The 17899-nt window shown below is 42.7% G+C and overlaps 1 protein-coding gene across 1 annotated transcript; it reads left to right on the top strand.

The window, feature by feature from the left end:
- Positions 1-253: 253 nt before the first annotated feature.
- Pgrmc2 (progesterone receptor membrane component 2) lies at positions 254-16154 on the top strand. The gene is made up of 3 exons (NM_001008374.1): positions 254-660; positions 13208-13363; positions 14888-16154. The coding sequence occupies exons 1-3, from the start codon at positions 261-263 to the stop codon at positions 14983-14985; spliced, it is 654 nt and encodes a 217-aa protein (NP_001008375.1). The 5' UTR covers positions 254-260; the 3' UTR covers positions 14986-16154.
- Positions 16155-17899: the final 1745 nt, after the last annotated feature.

The raw sequence follows: 17899 nt of genomic DNA, 5'->3' as shown, positions 1-17899 counted from the left end.
ACTCCCTTAGCCGAAGCGTTGGGGCTGTGAGAGCAGGGAAGTGTGGGGCGAGGTGGGCGGGGCGTCGCCCGCGCGCGCTGCCAGCCAGAGCTGGAGCTACGAGAGCGAAGCCAGGCAACGTTACCCAGCCAACAGCCAATAAGTAGCCGGCGCTGCCACGCCCCAGCCACTCACGTGATTGGCTGAGCGCCGCCTGGTGGGCAGGGCCGCGGTCTTGGGGAGGGCAGGGGGCGGGAGGAGGAAGGCGCTGGCGGGCAGTGATGGCGGCGGGTGATGGGGACGTAAAGCTAAGCACCCTGGGGAGCGGCGGGGAGCGTGGCGGCGACGGGAGCCCGGGTGGCGCGGGAGCGACGGCAGCGAGGAGCAGTTGGGTGGCAGCGCTGCTGGCGACGGGCGGGGAGATGCTGCTGAACGTGGCGCTGGTGGCGCTGGTGCTGCTGGGGGCCTACCGGCTGTGGGTGCGCTGGGGGCGGCGTGGTCTATGCTCGGGACCCGGGGCGGGCGAGGAGAGCCCGGCCGCCACGCTGCCGCGCATGAAGAAGCGGGACTTCAGCCTGGAGCAGCTGCGCCAGTACGACGGGGCGCGCACGCCGCGCATCCTGCTCGCGGTCAATGGGAAAGTCTTCGACGTGACCAAAGGCAGCAAGTTCTACGGCCCCGGTGAGGAGTGAGGGGTGTCGGGGGGGCCCGGGACACCCTATCCCCGCCGCGGCCCGGTACCTGGACTGCAGCCCCGCGCACGCCCCCAGTTGTGGGCGTCGTGAGGGGTTCAGTGGTGCCCCACAAACCTGCTCTCGGCGTTCCTGCCCTTCCCAACCCGTCTCTCCTCGCAGCTTTTCCTGGGACTGAAATTCTCAAAATTGTTAAGAGTTGTCTCTAGTCACGTTGGCTTTCAACCTTTCTTCGGAGCTTTTTTATTTCTGAGCTTTGTCGGAGCAAGGGAGCTAAAGTGGCGCCCCAAAGTTTTCGGCCCTGTGTAAGACAGCTTTCTTTTGATTCTGGATTGTCTGTTTGACACTTACGTACTCTTACTAGTCTCCGGACTTGTCTGCCTAGAGTCAGGGTTAGGGACACGTAGTTTCAAGTCCCAACCCTGAAGCTCGATTTCAGAACCACCCCGGACTCGTTTTCATTCTTTTTCTAAAAAGTCAGTTTTGGCTCTAAGATGCTTTCCAAGATTAACAACTTTATGTTAAGATGAGAACGAACCAGAATGTAAACCTTAATAAGTAAGACTGCCAAAGATATTGGCCCTGACTATAGGGGGTGGAGCTCTTCTGCCCAGGAGGCAGGCGTGGCTCTGGCTTTGGCTCTGGCTCTTGAGTCTCTCCCTCCTTCCCTCCTCTCCTTTTTCTGCTAATAGTAAGATAAGTATTCAAATACCCGTTGAAAATGAATTATTATATTTCCCTTAACAGAATGGGACGCCCGGGGGGCGGGGTGGGGCACGAATCTAGAAGAGCCAAACTTCTCGCCCCCTGCCATGCACTGGTTCTTCTAGTTGAAGGTTTTACAACTTTTCTTTCAGAGAATTATGTGGAAGGTAGTTAGTTGCTGTAGAGGCCCTCTTGCAGTATAGTGGTAATCTATATTTCGGATTGTGCAAATAAACTTCAGACCCGGGGTATCTGTTGGAAGCCCATAAAATTGAACAACATTGTGCAGTGCTTATTAGTGCTTTAAAGACAGAAGGTGGGGAGGGAGGGAGAGAGCGAGAGAGCGAGAGTGTGCTTGTAGTTGTAAGAATAAAGCTAGAGACCAAAGTGACCCATTACTGGAAGGAATACATCCAACATTTAAGCAAGGTTTCTTTTTAATTTTGTTAGTGCGTGTGATTTATTGACACTGAATAAGCTTCTGATTTCAGTGCTTAGTTGGATGCTATTTTAGGAATGTTTTGGTTTGTTGATTGGATTAGAGGTAAGAAACATAAATAAGCATTTGATGTTCGATCTGTTAATCTCTCTCTCTCTCTCTCTCCCCCCCCCTCTGTGTGTGTGTGTGTGTGTGTGTGTGTGTGTGTGTGTTTCCTTCTGGATATATAAACACAAACAACATGTCTCCTTATCAGCTCCAATGGTTAATACTTTATTTTTTTTTAATTTAAGAGCATGTGGGACAAGAGAATATAGGACCAAAGTACATTGTTTACACAGACCAAGTCAAACTTTTAAAGTGAAGAATTTACACAGATTTTGTACCTAGTGACACACTTTCCCCTCTTTGGCATTAAAGTGTGTTCAGTGGTTAAAGATTGTCTAGAGTATTTGTAAAAAGGCCCATTATCAGTCCTTATACATCGGGAAAGAGTCAGTTTGTCAGCCTCCAGTAGCAACTGTCAAAGACTAAGAGGTGTGATGTAGTGTGGGTCCCTGGGCTTGAGCACTGAAGGCATTCTTAGATAATAATGAAGAACCACCCTGGGTGTGGTGGTAAAGGCAGCTCTGGGGCGGGGTGGGCAAGTGGATCTCTGTGAGTTCTAGGCTATTTGGGGCTGCATAGTGAGACACCCCCCCCAACTAAAAACAAAAAGAATAGAGAACCATCTCCTCGTTCTGATGCATAATTATTTATTACTGGTATCAGTAAACAATCTAGGAATATCTGGAAGATTTTATTATTGAGAAGCGCTTAAATGGAGCCACGACATCTTTCGTTCTTCCTTTTTATTTTTTCATGGATAGGAAGTGTTGAAGTACTTTCCTGGAGTCCTAATGCCATAATTTTGGCTAGAATATAAGTGTAAAATTAAATTTTGCCTTTAACTTTTATTTTCTTTATTTAGCAAATGAGTGAAATGCTTTTGTAGTGTTATAATTCAGCCCACAGTTCTCCTTACCTGAGAATCTTAGTGATTTGGAAAACTCAGCCTAGAGCTAGCAAGTTTATTGTTATGTCCAACCACTGTGTGTTCCATTTTGCAATGTTGTGTCTTAGTATTAAGATTGTTCTGTGATGGTGGTTTTTTTCCTCCATAATACTGGACACATTCTCTTATAGCTGTGTATCTGAAGTTCCACTTCTTAAAAGTAAAATTGAATGGCACTATTTCAAATGTAGTTCATTGCCAACTGTCTGCCAGAACACGTTGACTTTGTTGTTAGTATTGTATTTCTATATAATCTAATAGGTACTTGTGATTGTGTAGGAAACTGCAGTTCATAAGCATCTAATGATCCCATGAATGGCTTGTGCATTTGTCATTTCTCTAGTTCTCTGGTGAGGTTGCAAAGTATTTGCCTTATAGAGATGAGTCTGAGGTTTCAGTAACCTGGCTTAGATCACATAAATCTGGGAGATCCAGATATGTTTGACCACAAAGTTTACATACTTTGCGGTAGACAGATTCTGGGCTGAACTTACAGAGAATCCCGTTACTGGTTTCTTTTTTTTTTTTTTTTTTTTTCTTTTCTTTATACCCTTTTCTGGTTCCTTCCCATACAGGGTTTGAACTTCAAATCATGGCTTTTATGTTATTCTAGCTGCCCAGTATGGTAGCCCAAGCCACACATGGCTAACGAAAATTAATATAGTTTAGGATGAGTTCTTCAGTAATATTCCAGATGCTCAGCCACATGACTGCCACACTAAACCTTGGAGTAAATAGCAGCATGCTATACTCTAGCTTCTCCGGGAGCTCTGGAGGTCAGTGAAAACGTCTCCTGAGCGTGTTTGTTTGTTTAAATGGCTCTAGGGGATATTTGTATTCTCATTTCACATTTGTAAAATTTGTCCCAAAGTACCTACCTGCTAAGTAGCCACTAAAAATCAAACCAAGTTTCACATGTTTCATAGGCCATACCTTGTCATTGTCACATTACCCATCAAGTCCATGCTTTCATTCAGAATAGGTTTTAAATGTTTTAGCGGTATAATCTTAAATCATTTTATTACTATAGTACAGCTTTGGGAATCTTATTCTTTAGAATGGCAAAAAAAAGCATTTATGTGGGCTATTTGATATTTTTTCCCTTATTCCTCCTGTTTGTCAATATATGCTAAAACCAACTTTCCTCTTAAATTCTGAAAAGGAAAAGGTCACACAAGTAGCCCTTTAGGCTGCCTATAAGGTTGAGGAAAGGAGCCCAAGAACCTAAATCCTGCCTCCTGTTTAATCTTGTCTTTTTAATATGTTAATTTTTCTCTAACATTTTAATTTACAAAACTGCAGTTTAAGCAAGAGTTGCATCATAAAGGCCAAGCCCAGCCCGCCTGCCACTGTGTGGACTGCTCAGAGTTGTCACAATTCAGCTGCCATTACAATTTCTTGCTTTGAAGCCAACTAGGTTTGTTATTGGGCTAGTTACCACATGTATCTTGTTATCTACCAGTAGATAAACGAACTAAGTTTCTGAAGGAACTAAGCATGGTAGCTCACACCTGTTGTGCCAGTGCTCTTGAGGCAGAGGCAGGAGGATGGCCTTTAGTTAGAATAACCTAGCTACATAGTTGAACTCTGGGATAAGCCATGCTGTCTGTTCCTCTGAGTTGTACTTGACAAAAAGTGAAGTTCAGAAGAGCTGTATATGGTGCTGATCATTTTCACAGTACCTACCTGGTTGCCCCTTCTGATCAGCAGTGTCATTCGCATTGGTTTTAATGTTTTAGGGAGCTATATTGTGTTAAATACTAAAGCATTGGAATAGTAGAAGGTGGTGATTAAGATTAGAAGTAAGGAGCAGAACTAGTCACATGAACTTTCCCTATGGTTTCTGAAAACCATCTGACATAGACATTCCTCCCCATGTGCCCATGACAGACATAACTATGTAACTCTTGGATCCTTTCTCACCTTTCTCAAGAGCTTTCATATAAAGCTTCATCTCTATCTTTAAATATTAAGGAGCATCTTAGATTTTACTACACTTAGTCTTTGGTACAGACCAGGCCGTATCCATGGACTTGACATCACTTGAGGAGGACAGGCAGTATATAACATATCGCAGTATGGAGTTAAGCTCTGTAGTGAGAAATGTGCTATGAATGAATGTAGGGTTATGACCAGGGGTTATTTGGATATCTAGGAGTACCTTATTTCTGTTAGGTACTCACAAAGTAGGGGCATGATGTTTTAAACTTGAAGGGGCCAGCTGCAGAGCTTGGTCGTGAGAGTGTTCTGAAGTAGGTTATTATTCACCTTAGTGTACAGCTCGGGTGAAGACATGGGAGCCACCTAGCACTGTGTCCAGACCTATCATATCTGTCCTATCAGACTCATCCCTGTCAACTCCATTGATATTTCAGGTTTGGATTCTTTGATTACTTGTCGTTAGCCCAAGACTTGTTACTCCAGCTCTTGAAACTAACTCATCTTACTTTGTTTTTTCTTATAAAAACCACATAAGTAGATTTTAAACTCTTCAGCATTTGATGTTCTCACACCTTAGTCTGGTTCTGTCTAGTTCCCACCATCTTAACACAGCCTTTGGCCATGCCTCTCTGACTAGCAGTGCCCTAAGCACAGTTCACCTCAGAAAGAGCTCCTCATGGTCACTTCACTCCCTAGTCCTTAGAGTCTCTCCCTTCCCCTTTCTCCTCTGCTGATCTGGATAAATCTGTTTCTGTTCTTCCAATGATTTTAAGATACGATTTAGATATTGATCTATTCTTTGGAACAGTGTAAGAATTTTAGCCAAATATTATCCCATGCAAATTAGGAAAGCCTACCTATTGAAGACACCTTACTGCCACTTGCCTGGCTTTTTTCCTTCCTGGTGCTAAGGATGAACCTGGCTTCAGACATTTTTGCAGGGACTCTACTTCCCACCTTTGTCCCTAGCCCTGGATATGTTTTCTTTTTGTGAAGTGTACATGCGTGTGCGCACACACCACATATATATGTAGCTGCCTTCAGAGTCCAGCAAAAGGAGTCAGAGCTCCTGGTACTGACCAGTGGGGGTGTTGGGAACAGAACTCAAGTCTATTATGTGGTTGCCTTTTTGAAAATTTACTATTTCTTGCACCTTAATCTTTCTTAGAATTCCATCTTCATTTTGATAAAAGGCCTGTAGTTCTTTTCATTGGTAGGAAAAATACCTTTCCTTTGTCTGTCCTTGTTCAGGAGTAATGACTTGTGGTCAGGAAATGAAATTGTATATTCTTGTTACACCTCCGTTTGAGTGATGTGTGTCATTGCCCTCTGCTCTCTAATAAGTTTGCTTTTACTAATCAGTTTTTCTGGGTTTTGTTGTGGTTGAGGCGGTTTGCTCTAGTGTGTGTGTGTGTGTGTGTGTGTGTGTGTGTGTGTGTGTGTGTACATTGCACTGGAGAAGGCAGAGGTAGACATCACTGTCTTTAGCCTCTCTCCATCTTATTTATCGAGGCAAGGTCTTACTGAACTTAGAGCTCACCAGTTTGGCTAGGTTGTCACCAAGCTCTAGGGATCTGTATCCATGCTTCCGTGATAGGCTAGAGTTAGAGGCACACACACACCTTCCTGGCTCTCCGCAGAGTGCTGGAGATCCAAAATAGGTCTGCCTGTGCAACAAGTAACTTCATTGACTAAGCTTTGCCCCAGACCCCTAGATTTGATTTTTAACATGCTGGATTCTTCCAAAAGTCTGTGAATACATGCCATTTCATCCATTTTAGAACATTTAAACGCGACTTTAAATTATTGCCTCTTCCATTCTCTCTCATCCTCTCCCTGCCCCGGAAGGCAGGTAGATATGTATTAATCTCCCATCTGTTCTTCAAGCCTGTCTATTTTATGGCCCATGTCTCAGATTTTGATAACCTTAGGCAGCTTGAGTCTCTGCTCTTCCTGCTTTATTCTAGACACACTGGCCTGGCCGCGCTTCCTTGCTATAGTTTGTCATCTTTGCTGCTGCTGCTTTCCACCAGCCTCTGCATTCTCTCTTTCTTGTCCATTTTCTGGAGTGTTCCATGAACTGTCAATTGTGGATGTGCGACTACTGTAGAGTGCTTAGAGTAGATCCCAAAATAATGCCTGGGTGTAAGGTTTTTAAATCATATTTTTAAAAGATAATACATGCTGAAAACTGAAAACTCTAAAGGATTTACAGTGAAAAGTAAGGCTTCTCCCGAGAGCCCTCTCATGTCTCTGCAGTGGGAAGGGATCAGTCTTAGTGCTGCAGAGCCGTGCTGTGCAGGTCAAACCATCTGAACATGAGTCTTATTTCGCCACACTTAATTATGGTGCACTGTACATGCCGTTCACAATCTTGGGAGCCTTTCACATCCTTCATGTATGTGGAAGCTATTTGTTAATGGCCTTTCTTGGTGAGCATGTGAGCTTTCCGCCATTTCTTAGTAATGCTACTGTGAGAAACAGCCTGTACCAATGGAAAGAAAGCTGTGAGTCCTAGAAGCAGCATTACTAAAGCTCATAGTATGGGGACGTCATTTGGAGGTCCCTCCAGAGAGTTTGACTGTCCATTCTTCATAAAGATGCCTGTTTCTCTTCCTTACCAAAAATGTGATGCTTTACACTGCTGGGGTTTTGTGTCTCTGAAGTTAAACCAGCATCCAAGTTGCTGTATAATTTTTTTTCTCCCATTTTGAGTGAGGTTTTATCAGACAGGACCTATCACTAGAACTCAGTGAGTTCTAGACTATCCAACCCAGTATAGGTGAGACTGGCTGTCTAGTGGAGGCCAATGGTTTGGCCTATCTCCACCTCTCTACATGTTGGGAATTTAAACATGCCATCACACCCACCTTATAATTTCCACTGTCCATCCTAGGGATTGAATTTAGGCCTTTTTTAAAAAATATATACATTTACTTACAGCGTGTATGTAAGTGCACAGAAGCAGGCACACCTTGGTGCATGTGTAAAGATGAGAGAACAATTTGCTAGAGTCATTTCTTCCATGGACTGCCCAGTTAGCTAATTCAAGCCATGAGACCTAGCAACAAGTGACTTCCTGCTGAGCCATCTTGCCACCAGCCCAGGTCTTTGTGCTTGTGCAGCAAGTGTTTTAAAAACCGAACTATCTTCTTATTCCAGAAGCGGATATTTTTAAGAAAATCTGAGTCTCTTTGTTGCCCTTTATACATACATTTGTTCATGTATTCTTTGCCACAGTATTTCAGTTGTGATGCTTATCATTTCAGCCTTTCCAAATACTTCTCCGTGCCTTTCCACTTACACATGGCTGGAATTTTGTTGTTGGTTTGGCTTTGTTTATAAATTTATCTTATGTGTATGAGTATTTGGCAGCATCCTGGGTGCAGCTATTTCAAAAATATGCCTCACCATTCTTCATGGTGTATCAAAAGTAAGCAGTTGTAGGACATCAGATCTCCTAGAACTAGAGTTAGAGATTGTTGTGAGCCACCATGTGGGTGCTGAGTATCAAACTCCTGCCCTGTGGATGAGTAGCCAGTGTTCTTACTTGCTGAATCTTCTCTCCAGCCCTCATTGTTGTTTTGATATTATTATGTTCATGAGTGCTGACAGTTAGCATATATATGGAGGTATCTAGATCAGCTTTCAGGAATCCAGTCTCCTTCTGTCTTGGGATCTGGGTATCAGAATTCAGGTTGTCAGTATGTTTAACAAGCACTCTTGACTGCTGAGCCCCTCACCAACCCTCCATAGCATTTTTATCTTTGCTTTTATGTGTGGTACTAACCATTGGCCTCTCATGCTAGGCAAACACTCTACCACTTAGCTGCACCATCTAGTCCTATGCAGTGTTTTAGACCACAAGCATGCAGGTTTCTGTATTCAGATTTATCTTTTACGTCTAAGTTATGTCTCATCCTTACTCCTTTCCCTTCCTTTTGTCCTTATTCTACTTTGGGTCATATGTGAGTGTGTATGTGCATGTGCTTTAATCTATAGTCACCAAGTGAGACATTCATGGGCTCTGTGTCTTTTAACTTGATGGCTTTCCAGTTCGCCCTTTTCCTGCAGATGATGCACTTTTCTATATTTTTAAGCCTTGTGGTCGAACATTCAGAAACAAGGTGGAATTTTCAGTCGTGCAGTAAAGCATGTAATTTGGTCTCAACTTTAGTAGATAAAATAATTTCTCTGTGTAGTGTTTGAAGCATCTGAGTGTCACTTGGTCCCTCAAGCATGTAAGTGTCTTCTTGTCCTGACAGAAACTTTCTTCAGTTTTACTGTGCTGGTTCTATAGCTCCTGGAGTTTCCCAGATTGGAGTGTAAGCTGTCTCCTTACATTTACAGGAGTTTCAGAGGAGCATGGAAATAACTAAAATAATTCTCATGGAATATTTCTCTTTTGTCATCCTATAGTCAAACAGATCCTCTGTTAGACATTTTACTTACCACATTTTCTGTTTATTATTTTATCATTGTTTCATAATGAGCATATATATGTATCAATGGTTTGTTGCTATTTCAAAAATATGTCTTACCATTCTGCATGGTGTATCAAAAGTAAGCAGTTGTAGGGATTACTAACTAATGAGTTGATTCACTTTTTTTGTCTTTTTTTTTTTTCTTATTTCTTGTTTTGTTTGTCTTCACTAGGCAGACTTCAGAGTCAAAGCCCTCCAACCCTCACCTCCAGAATGCTGAAATTATAAATTTGCCTACCACACCCAGCTGAGTTTATTGATTTTGAACTTAAAAATAATCTTATTCACAGCCAGATACAAGTAGGGGCAGACTGATTTCTGTGAGTGTGAGACCATCCAGGGCTTTATAATGAGACCTTATCTGGAAGAAGAGTAAATAAAGTCAAAAATGTATCTAATCCACTTATCCTATGGAGTATTATAGCTAGAACATGTTCACAACACCCACATTAGCCTGGAGTTCAACACACCTTACATTTTACTCTGTAGTGTAATTTATGAATTCTTCCTCTCCTGGATGCCTGGGGAGCTGCACTGAGTGTTCTGCCTGTTACTAGTCCAGGTAGCAATCAAAATTCCAAGTGTGTTCACCATCATAAAGTCAACAACTGTTAGGTCAGCCGATTACTTGGTTGGGAATCATCATAATGATGTTTACATGAGTCTTGATGCTCAGAAAACAGCATTTGCTGTTCTGGTAAATCATACCAGAGGTTTAACACTAGATCAGAAGTGCTTTTCGTGGGCAGCCACCATTTTTGTTGTTGTTGTTTTATGAATAGTCACACATAGCAAATTGCTATTGCTAATAATAGTTTGTTGTGGAGAGCATCTGAAAAAGAAGGGATTGCTGCTTGTGCTATGAATGGAAGAAGATAACTCTTTGCCAGACCTCTAAGCCTCCCTTTGTCAGAAAACTGCCCAATTCCTGTTGTACTTAGTCTGCTTAGGTTTCTCGGTGGCCTTACGTCATGGAGCAAAGAACATGTCAGCAAAGACTCCTTAGTAGATGGCTTCCTCAGAAGTCTGTGCATGGGAAGGGGACACTTTAATGTAGTTTATGGAGTGGAGGAATATATTACTCATTCTTATCTTTTAATGAGTTGACAAAAACCAACTTCAGCAACAAAAGATTAACTAATTCATTCAAAGTTGACCCTTAGGAAAGCTGGCAGAGAAATTTACTTAAGAACCCACTGGTATATCTATTAACATACTCAAAGCCTGAGGGTTGTCTGGTGACTTGGCTGGTTTGCTTTATGGTGCTGAGGGTTACAACTGGGCCTGCAGTAGCCTGTGTGCTCTCACATAGTCTCAGGGTTCACACTGACACATCTGCAAGAGTGATATCCAGAACATAGGTACAAGTTTGCAGATCAGATACATGGGAGGCCCAGCAAGAGGACTGCAAGCTCAAGGGCTGTTATGACTCTACATAGTTGAAGGACAACCTGGGCACCCTGGTGACGCTGTCTGAAAATAGTAAAGACTGAGAAGAACCTTGGTGGCCCTAAATGTTCTTGGTATGAGTGCTCTTTGAGCTTCTGGGGCCCCTGCTTCTTGGGACAAGAATTTGGAGTAGTGAGAGAACTGGAGTTAGATATTATCCTGATCCTATTAGGAACTTTAGGTGGTCACTGAATGATGTGCTTTGATTGATTGATTGATTGATTGATTGATTGATTGATTGATTATTTAGTCTGCCAAGTGTGGAAAAGGGCAAAATCTGTTCTTCATGAAATCCTGAAGGACCAAAGTGTGAAGTTATAGGGAAATTCTTTAAAAAATAGAAAGTGTCATTTTCTCTTCAAGGTTGTTGTTCTCTAGCCATTTTTAATATTCTTCTTTTGCTTCATTTGCCACTGTTTTAGGCCCATAGGCTTTGGTCATCTTTGTTTCTCCAGAGACAAAAGTCCATCTTCACTATTCACTGGCTACTTATATGTTTATCTCTACAAAGCAGGTAGAATTCTGCGCAAAGGGACTGGGGGCTGAAGGTCAGGTTGTTCTTGCTTACTTGCCTTAGAAGCCTATCTTGTCTACTTTTCAAAGTTCACAATTCCTCTAAAATAGTTAACCCTAATTTAATGAACTTTTGAATTGTATTCTGTAAGTAGAAACTGTATTAAATTTATTTTTTTAAAGTTTAATACTCCTTGAGTGTAAGTTGCGATCATAAGCAAAATTTCAAAGTCATCAATGTTGACCAATGATAGAGTATTCATTTTCTTTTAGAAGACACATCTGAGAGAACAAAATAATGTATTATTGGGAGAATAATTAAACCATAAGTATATCCATTTAGTGAGAAAAATTATCCATTTAGTTATGTTGTGATAGTTACCTAATGCCCATTAGTAACATGGAAAATGCTTAATAACTAGAAGCTAGACGCACCACACCTGCCACCTTCAAGGCTAAACCTGAAAAAGCTACTTAAACGCTTAAACCCTGGGGAAAGCCATCCTAGCTCCATGGACTACCTTTCCAAGAATGAGCTTCCTGCCCTAGGAATGAAGTCCAGTCAGGAATCCAGGTTACTGCTTATGGTGGTCAGTGCTCTGTTAGGTGAGACTTGGTCTCCTGGCTCAGAAGGCGCGGGTGCTCTCCAACATTTAACTTGGAGTTACCTACAGTACTTTCCAATGCGAGCAGGTCAGTCTTCTTTCACTCGGAAGTCAAGGCATCTTTACTCTTGTTTTCTTTAAGTTAGCCAATACTTTATTCCAATAGCCCCTTTATTAAATTAATAGTTCCCATGGGCCTGGGAGATGGTGCAGTGGATAAAGTGCTTGCCTGACCTGGATCTCAGACCCAAAGCAGGATGCAGTTTGCCCTCTGACGACACTTGTTCAGGGCCACATCTTTTCCACACAGACATGTAACACATACACAAAAGTAAATATTCTTCTTAACAGTCAGGCCAGTAACCAGCTGCTCATGAGAGTGGACCTTTAACTGGTTTTAAAACTGTTTCCTCAGAATGGCTTTTGCTATCTGTAGAGGAGCACATGAACTTGAAATTTGTCTTTGTAGAGTTATATGATTTAGATATCTTATTATCATTTAAATCTTTGTAAGAAACATTTTAAACAGAAAGATATTTTTGGACCCCTTCTGCCATATTAGATGTAAACAGTTAAATCTTGAAGATGTCTGTTGCAGGGTAGAAGTATTTGCTGGATGTGCATGAGGGCTGAGTTGAGATCTCCAGCATCTACATTAAAAGCAAGGTCTGTTGTGCATGCCTGTAAGCTTGTGCTGGGGAGGTGGGGAGGTGGGGTTCCTGGAATTGTCTGACCCAGCCAGTTGAGCCAAATCAGTGAACTAATTAGATAAGCTGTCTCATGAAATACGTTAGAGAGACTGAGCTACATAAGCGACGTTGATATACACGTGAACACGTGAAAGAGTTTTGTTAAAGTTGTTTTTTGTTTTAAGATTTTCATACAGGAACATACGTGTTTCATACAGAACAGGATATGTTTGATCAAATCTAGCCCATATCCTCCCTCTAGTTCCTTCTGTATCCCCACCACAACTGCTCCTGATTTAATGTGCTATTTAATACCCACTGTGTCCATGTAGTGCTGTTAGCCTGTTAGCAGGTGCATGGGTGTAGGGCCCCCTACTGGAGCATGGGTAGGTAATCTCTCAAGGGCTGTATTCCACTGATCCTCCCTCCTCTCGTATACAGGTCTCAGGGTATCTGAAGTGAACTTAGTTTCAGTAAAAAGCTTTACTTTTGTAAAAAGGGAAATTTCTGACAAATCTCTGATTATCTCATCGAGAATCTCCATTTTTTTTTTTTTTAAATTACAGCTGTGTATCAAAAACAAGTCATGGAGAGAAGCTGATGCTCAGACACGTTCTCAAATGGTGTTAGGCTCTAAGTTGTCTTTTTCTCTTTCAGCGGGCCCATATGGCATCTTTGCTGGCAGGGACGCCTCCAGGGGACTGGCGACCTTCTGCCTGGATAAGGATGCACTTAGAGATGAGTACGATGACCTCTCAGATTTGAACGCAGTGCAGATGGAGAGCGTTCGAGAGTGGGAAATGCAGTTTAAAGGTATCTTCATTTGGGGGAGCTTTGGAAAACTGAACTGTATGCTATTGCACATGCTTTAAAGGACTGTTTCCATTTCCATCATTATTAGGATGTATTTAAAACACTGCTAAATATTCATATATAATTATACATGTGGCAATTGGGCTGAAAGTCTGTATTTGAATATATATTTAGCACTAGGTATGGCAGCACTTGCCTGGAGGCCCAACAGTCTCAAATTGTGATGCTTTCAGTAGTCTTTTAAGACTTGATTATTAAGGAATGGTTTTGTTTTGTTAAATACAGGCTTGTATTTAAAACAAACTGAAGGTTAGGATATAGCACAGTAGTAGATTGCATATGACCTCCTCGTGCCCTGGGTTCCAACCATGAATCAGTGGTGAATTAGTAAAATCAACACTATTGGTAATGTATAGCAAATGATGTAACTGTTTTTAACTTTAAATGTAAGGAAAGAATACTGCTTCCCCCCCCCCCCCCCCCATCATGCCCCGTGGGATGCTGCCTGACCATTCATCTCTGACTGGGTCTGTGAGCAGCTCTGTGGGCTTCCTGGCACTTGTCTCGGTTCTCCTGAGTGCAGAGCCCACCTTAACACTCCCCACAGCTAGTCGACTCAGTCTTGATTTAATTCACTTAGCCTAGGTTTTATTTCCAGAAAACAAACAGGCTTTACCTGCATACAAGGTTCTAAATTAAACAGCAGGCACGTCAGAGTGAACAGAGTGACGGATCTAAGGAGAGAGCTCAGTATGGGAAAGAGTGATGGTGTGGTAGGGGTCTTGCAGGCCTACAGAGCCCAGAGAAGTCCTTGTCTCTACCATGTTGTCAAATTTTTCTCCAGTATATGTCTCAGATCTACTTATCCTGTGGCTCTCCACCCCATACGCCATGCTGCTGCCATCACCCTATAGTCATTCATCCTAGGTCTCCATTTCCTTTTTCGTCTGCGTGTGTGCGTGCGTGTGTGCGTGTGTGCGTGCGTGCGTGCGTGCGTGCGTGCGTGTGTGTGTGTGTGTGCATGTGTGTGTGTCACCTAGGTTAACCTCAAACTCATGAGACTATGTGTATGAACCACTACCTCTGTTATAATATTTTTATTTGTAATATTTTGGGTTATTAACACTTAAAAGAATTCGATTGGGGTGGAACTAAGTGTAGGGCATGAAGCCTTAGATTCCAACCCTGCCACCAACAAACAGAGCAGCCACATTTCTAGGCGTGTGATATCGTAAAGCCAAGCTGGGACAGCTCTGAGACAGTCCATGCGTGTACATTTAAAAATCCAAGTAATGCCGATAGTGTCTGAATAAGAGCCACTGACACTGAACTGTCCTTTAAAGAGCAACCCTGAACCTTGTCAGATCCTGCTGCCTGTGTTCAGATCTTGTGTGCATGTACGAGAAGCTTTGGAGGAATTCTGCATTGTTTTGTGTGACTTAAGAGGCACATGCCTTCTTGCAGTACAGTGGAATCATGAAACACATTGAACCACTCCTGACTTTGTTTTGGTGTATCTTTCAGAAAAATATGATTATGTAGGCAGACTCCTAAAGCCAGGGGAAGAGCCATCAGAGTACACAGACGAGGAGGACACCAAGGATCACAGTAAACAGGACTGAACTTTGTGAACAACCAAAGCCAGGGGCCTTCAGAACTGCAACTCGTACCCCTTTGAGAGAATGTCCAGTCTGGCTGTGATGCTCCTGCTGTGAGAACCATTTCACCAGAGTGTACAAGATACTATGCCCAACTGTGAAGATCTGAATATGAGGCATTGCCTGTGCTGCCTGCCGGTGAACCTGTTGCAGTTGTTTGTGATGTCTGGTGGGCTTCATCACCCTGAAAAGGAGACAGGACCTTCTCAACAGCAAGAAAGTCTCCGGGTTATTTTACCCTCCTCTCCTCTCGATTTTCCTCCCTTCCTTCCTCCTCTTCCTTTTCTTCTTCCTCCCTCCCTCTCTCTCCGCCTTCCTTTCTTTCCCCCACCCCTCCCATGTCTTTCTTTTAAAACAAAACAAAAAAGTATCAAAGACAACCAGATAGGTATTTGCTACTCAGTGTGCAGATCTCTGGAAGGAGCAAGGGATCCTGTTTCACAGGCTGTGCTTTATTTGTGTTAAGGGAAGAGCCCTGGGCAGGGGAAAGGGGGTCACATATTCATTTAAGAAGTTCAGGCTACTGAAACATTTAAACGTGAATTCCCAAACTTTTCTTTCGGGGCTTTGTCAGGGAAGAGGGAAAAATGTCCTTCTAAGATTTGAAAGAAGGATTTCCAGTAGATTAAAGTCAACAGTTCCCAGCTAAGATAATTTGAAACCAGTTTTATTTCTTTCCCTTCCTTCCGCTAGGTCAAAACAATATTAATTGTGCCTTATTTCACTTCCATAAACTTGAATTACTTTTTGGGAAAGCCCCTGTGAATTGAGAAGTCAGTACAAGCAGCACTGAGACTGAGGCTGATGTCACTGTGTGTGGAGTGGAGGAGGAGTTCTCAGTGTTAACTGCCATGAGTTAGTGCACAAACATCGCTAGCATCGTGATGGCCAAGTGCATCCCTGTGCTTTTTTCTTTTCTAAGAAAGATTGAAAACCAACAGTTCTTCCCCAACAGCTGCCTAAATTTTAGGGGTCTGACCCTCACATGTCACTGGTGTGAGTGAGTGGGGCCGAGCGGTATGAATGTCTGTGTGAGTGAGTCTGGATGTCTGTGAGAGCACCTTGGGAGGGACTCTTCCTGCAATGCTGTAAATACGAGTACCGTTTTAATAAAGCATGTACAATAAACCAAATCAGCTCGAGTTGGACTCTAAATGCAGAGCCGTGAGCCAGTGTGTCATATACTAATAAGACTGCATTTAATTCAGGATGAGGGGAAAACACCTTAAAAATGGAAATCGGGCCCTGAGTAGCCACGCTGTACATGCCCCATGCTCAGTGTAATTTCCACGCAGGTCCACCTTGGTGGATGGTTCAGGTAAGAAGGGATATTACAGTACACAGTGTGCTCCAGCTTTGCTGCCACCATGGGTGATAGACGCACCAGCCTTCCAAGCAGGAACTGACATAAACACAGTATTGTGCCCACAGTCGGTAAATCCCTTTCTTGTTAGTTGAAAAGGTTCTATTTCAAAGCCTGCTTAGGTCAGGTTTTGACTTCATTATGATGGATTCTTGGTCGAGGACAAATTGCGCTTACAGAGAAAAGCCCCAAATAGGTGACGTTGAAAGACGTGTTTTTTATATATATCTCCTCTGATGTAGTAAATTGGTGTATCTGAACCATTGAGCCTGAAGGTTGATAATCTGCATTTGTGAGAAGCCCCAGGTATTCGTGCAGTAAAAACAATACATTTTTTGTTTTTTAAAAGGAACTGGTTTTGTGTTTTGGACTTTAAATAAACTGTGTTCTGTAGATAACGTCTTACTCCCAGTCAAATGTCTCGTTGTTAGGTAGTGTGGTGCCCTGTCCAGGGGCTCTGTAACTGGCATGGTTCCCACATTGCCTGATTGGTAGGGGTTTTAAAACATGGGGCTTTTTTTTTCTTCTTTTTTTATCCTTCAGTGTTAAAATTCAAACCCAGGGCTTCACATATTGCTCAACCATTTAGCTACATCCCCAGCTCCAAAGTATACGTTCTTCTTTTCTACTGAGCCTAAATCTGTTTGCGATTCCTCCAGTCATGCTTAAGATTGGATATGTTTGAGAAACACTGCATTCATCTTTTAAAGTTGTGTGGTCCATATTTGCCATACAATAAAAATGGAACTTATAATTTGTGTCTAATTCTGTACATTTTGGTTTTTATATGTGTGTGTATATATATTTAATTTTGTATGTGTATGAGTGTAGGTCTAAGTAGATGTTAGATCCCATATTACTGGGATTGCTGTGGTTGTATGACAACGTGTGGGTGGTGTTGAACTCCAGTCTCTTGGAAGGGCACCAGTGCACTTAGCCACTGATCCATCTCTCCAGCTCGCTACACTTGGTTTTGTATAATTCAGCTTTAGAGTTCTGAGTTAAAGTCATTTCATGTAAGATCAAACAATGGCTTTAGAACAGTAAAATTTTGGCATCACTTAGATTTTTGTCTCTTGCAGCCCCCAAATGGCCGTACCCTGAGTAGAGCTGTGGAAATACAACCAGTTTCCCTTCAGTGGGGGTAAACACATTCAGGTGGTGTTCCTCAGACCTTGGTGGGTGCAGTTTCCTAATTTCCCCAATTCCTGAGAGCTGCAGAACCTGCTGACCTCTCACCTCTTCCCACAGGCATCATCGAGGCTCGAGGTACTATTATCACTTGAGAAATTTCTCCCCTAGAAAGCAAAGCCGCCATGAGCCAGGGTCCATATTTGCAAATTCCACTTACCTCTGTGGATGACTAAGGGGCAGCTTGCTAGACACTGGTGTCAGTGAGGTGTTGACATTGTAGTGCCTGACACCATCAGTGGTCAGGATAGATGGGAAGTATTGTACTTGGAAGATGCACATGTTTCTGTGACCCTGGTGAAAGTAGGGTACTACTGCACAGAA

Source organism: Rattus norvegicus, chromosome 2, assembly GCF_036323735.1.
Source record: "Rattus norvegicus strain BN/NHsdMcwi chromosome 2, GRCr8, whole genome shotgun sequence".
Classification (NCBI taxonomy): domain Eukaryota; kingdom Metazoa; phylum Chordata; class Mammalia; order Rodentia; family Muridae; genus Rattus; species Rattus norvegicus.
This window is presented reverse-complemented; position numbering and strand designations above follow the sequence as displayed.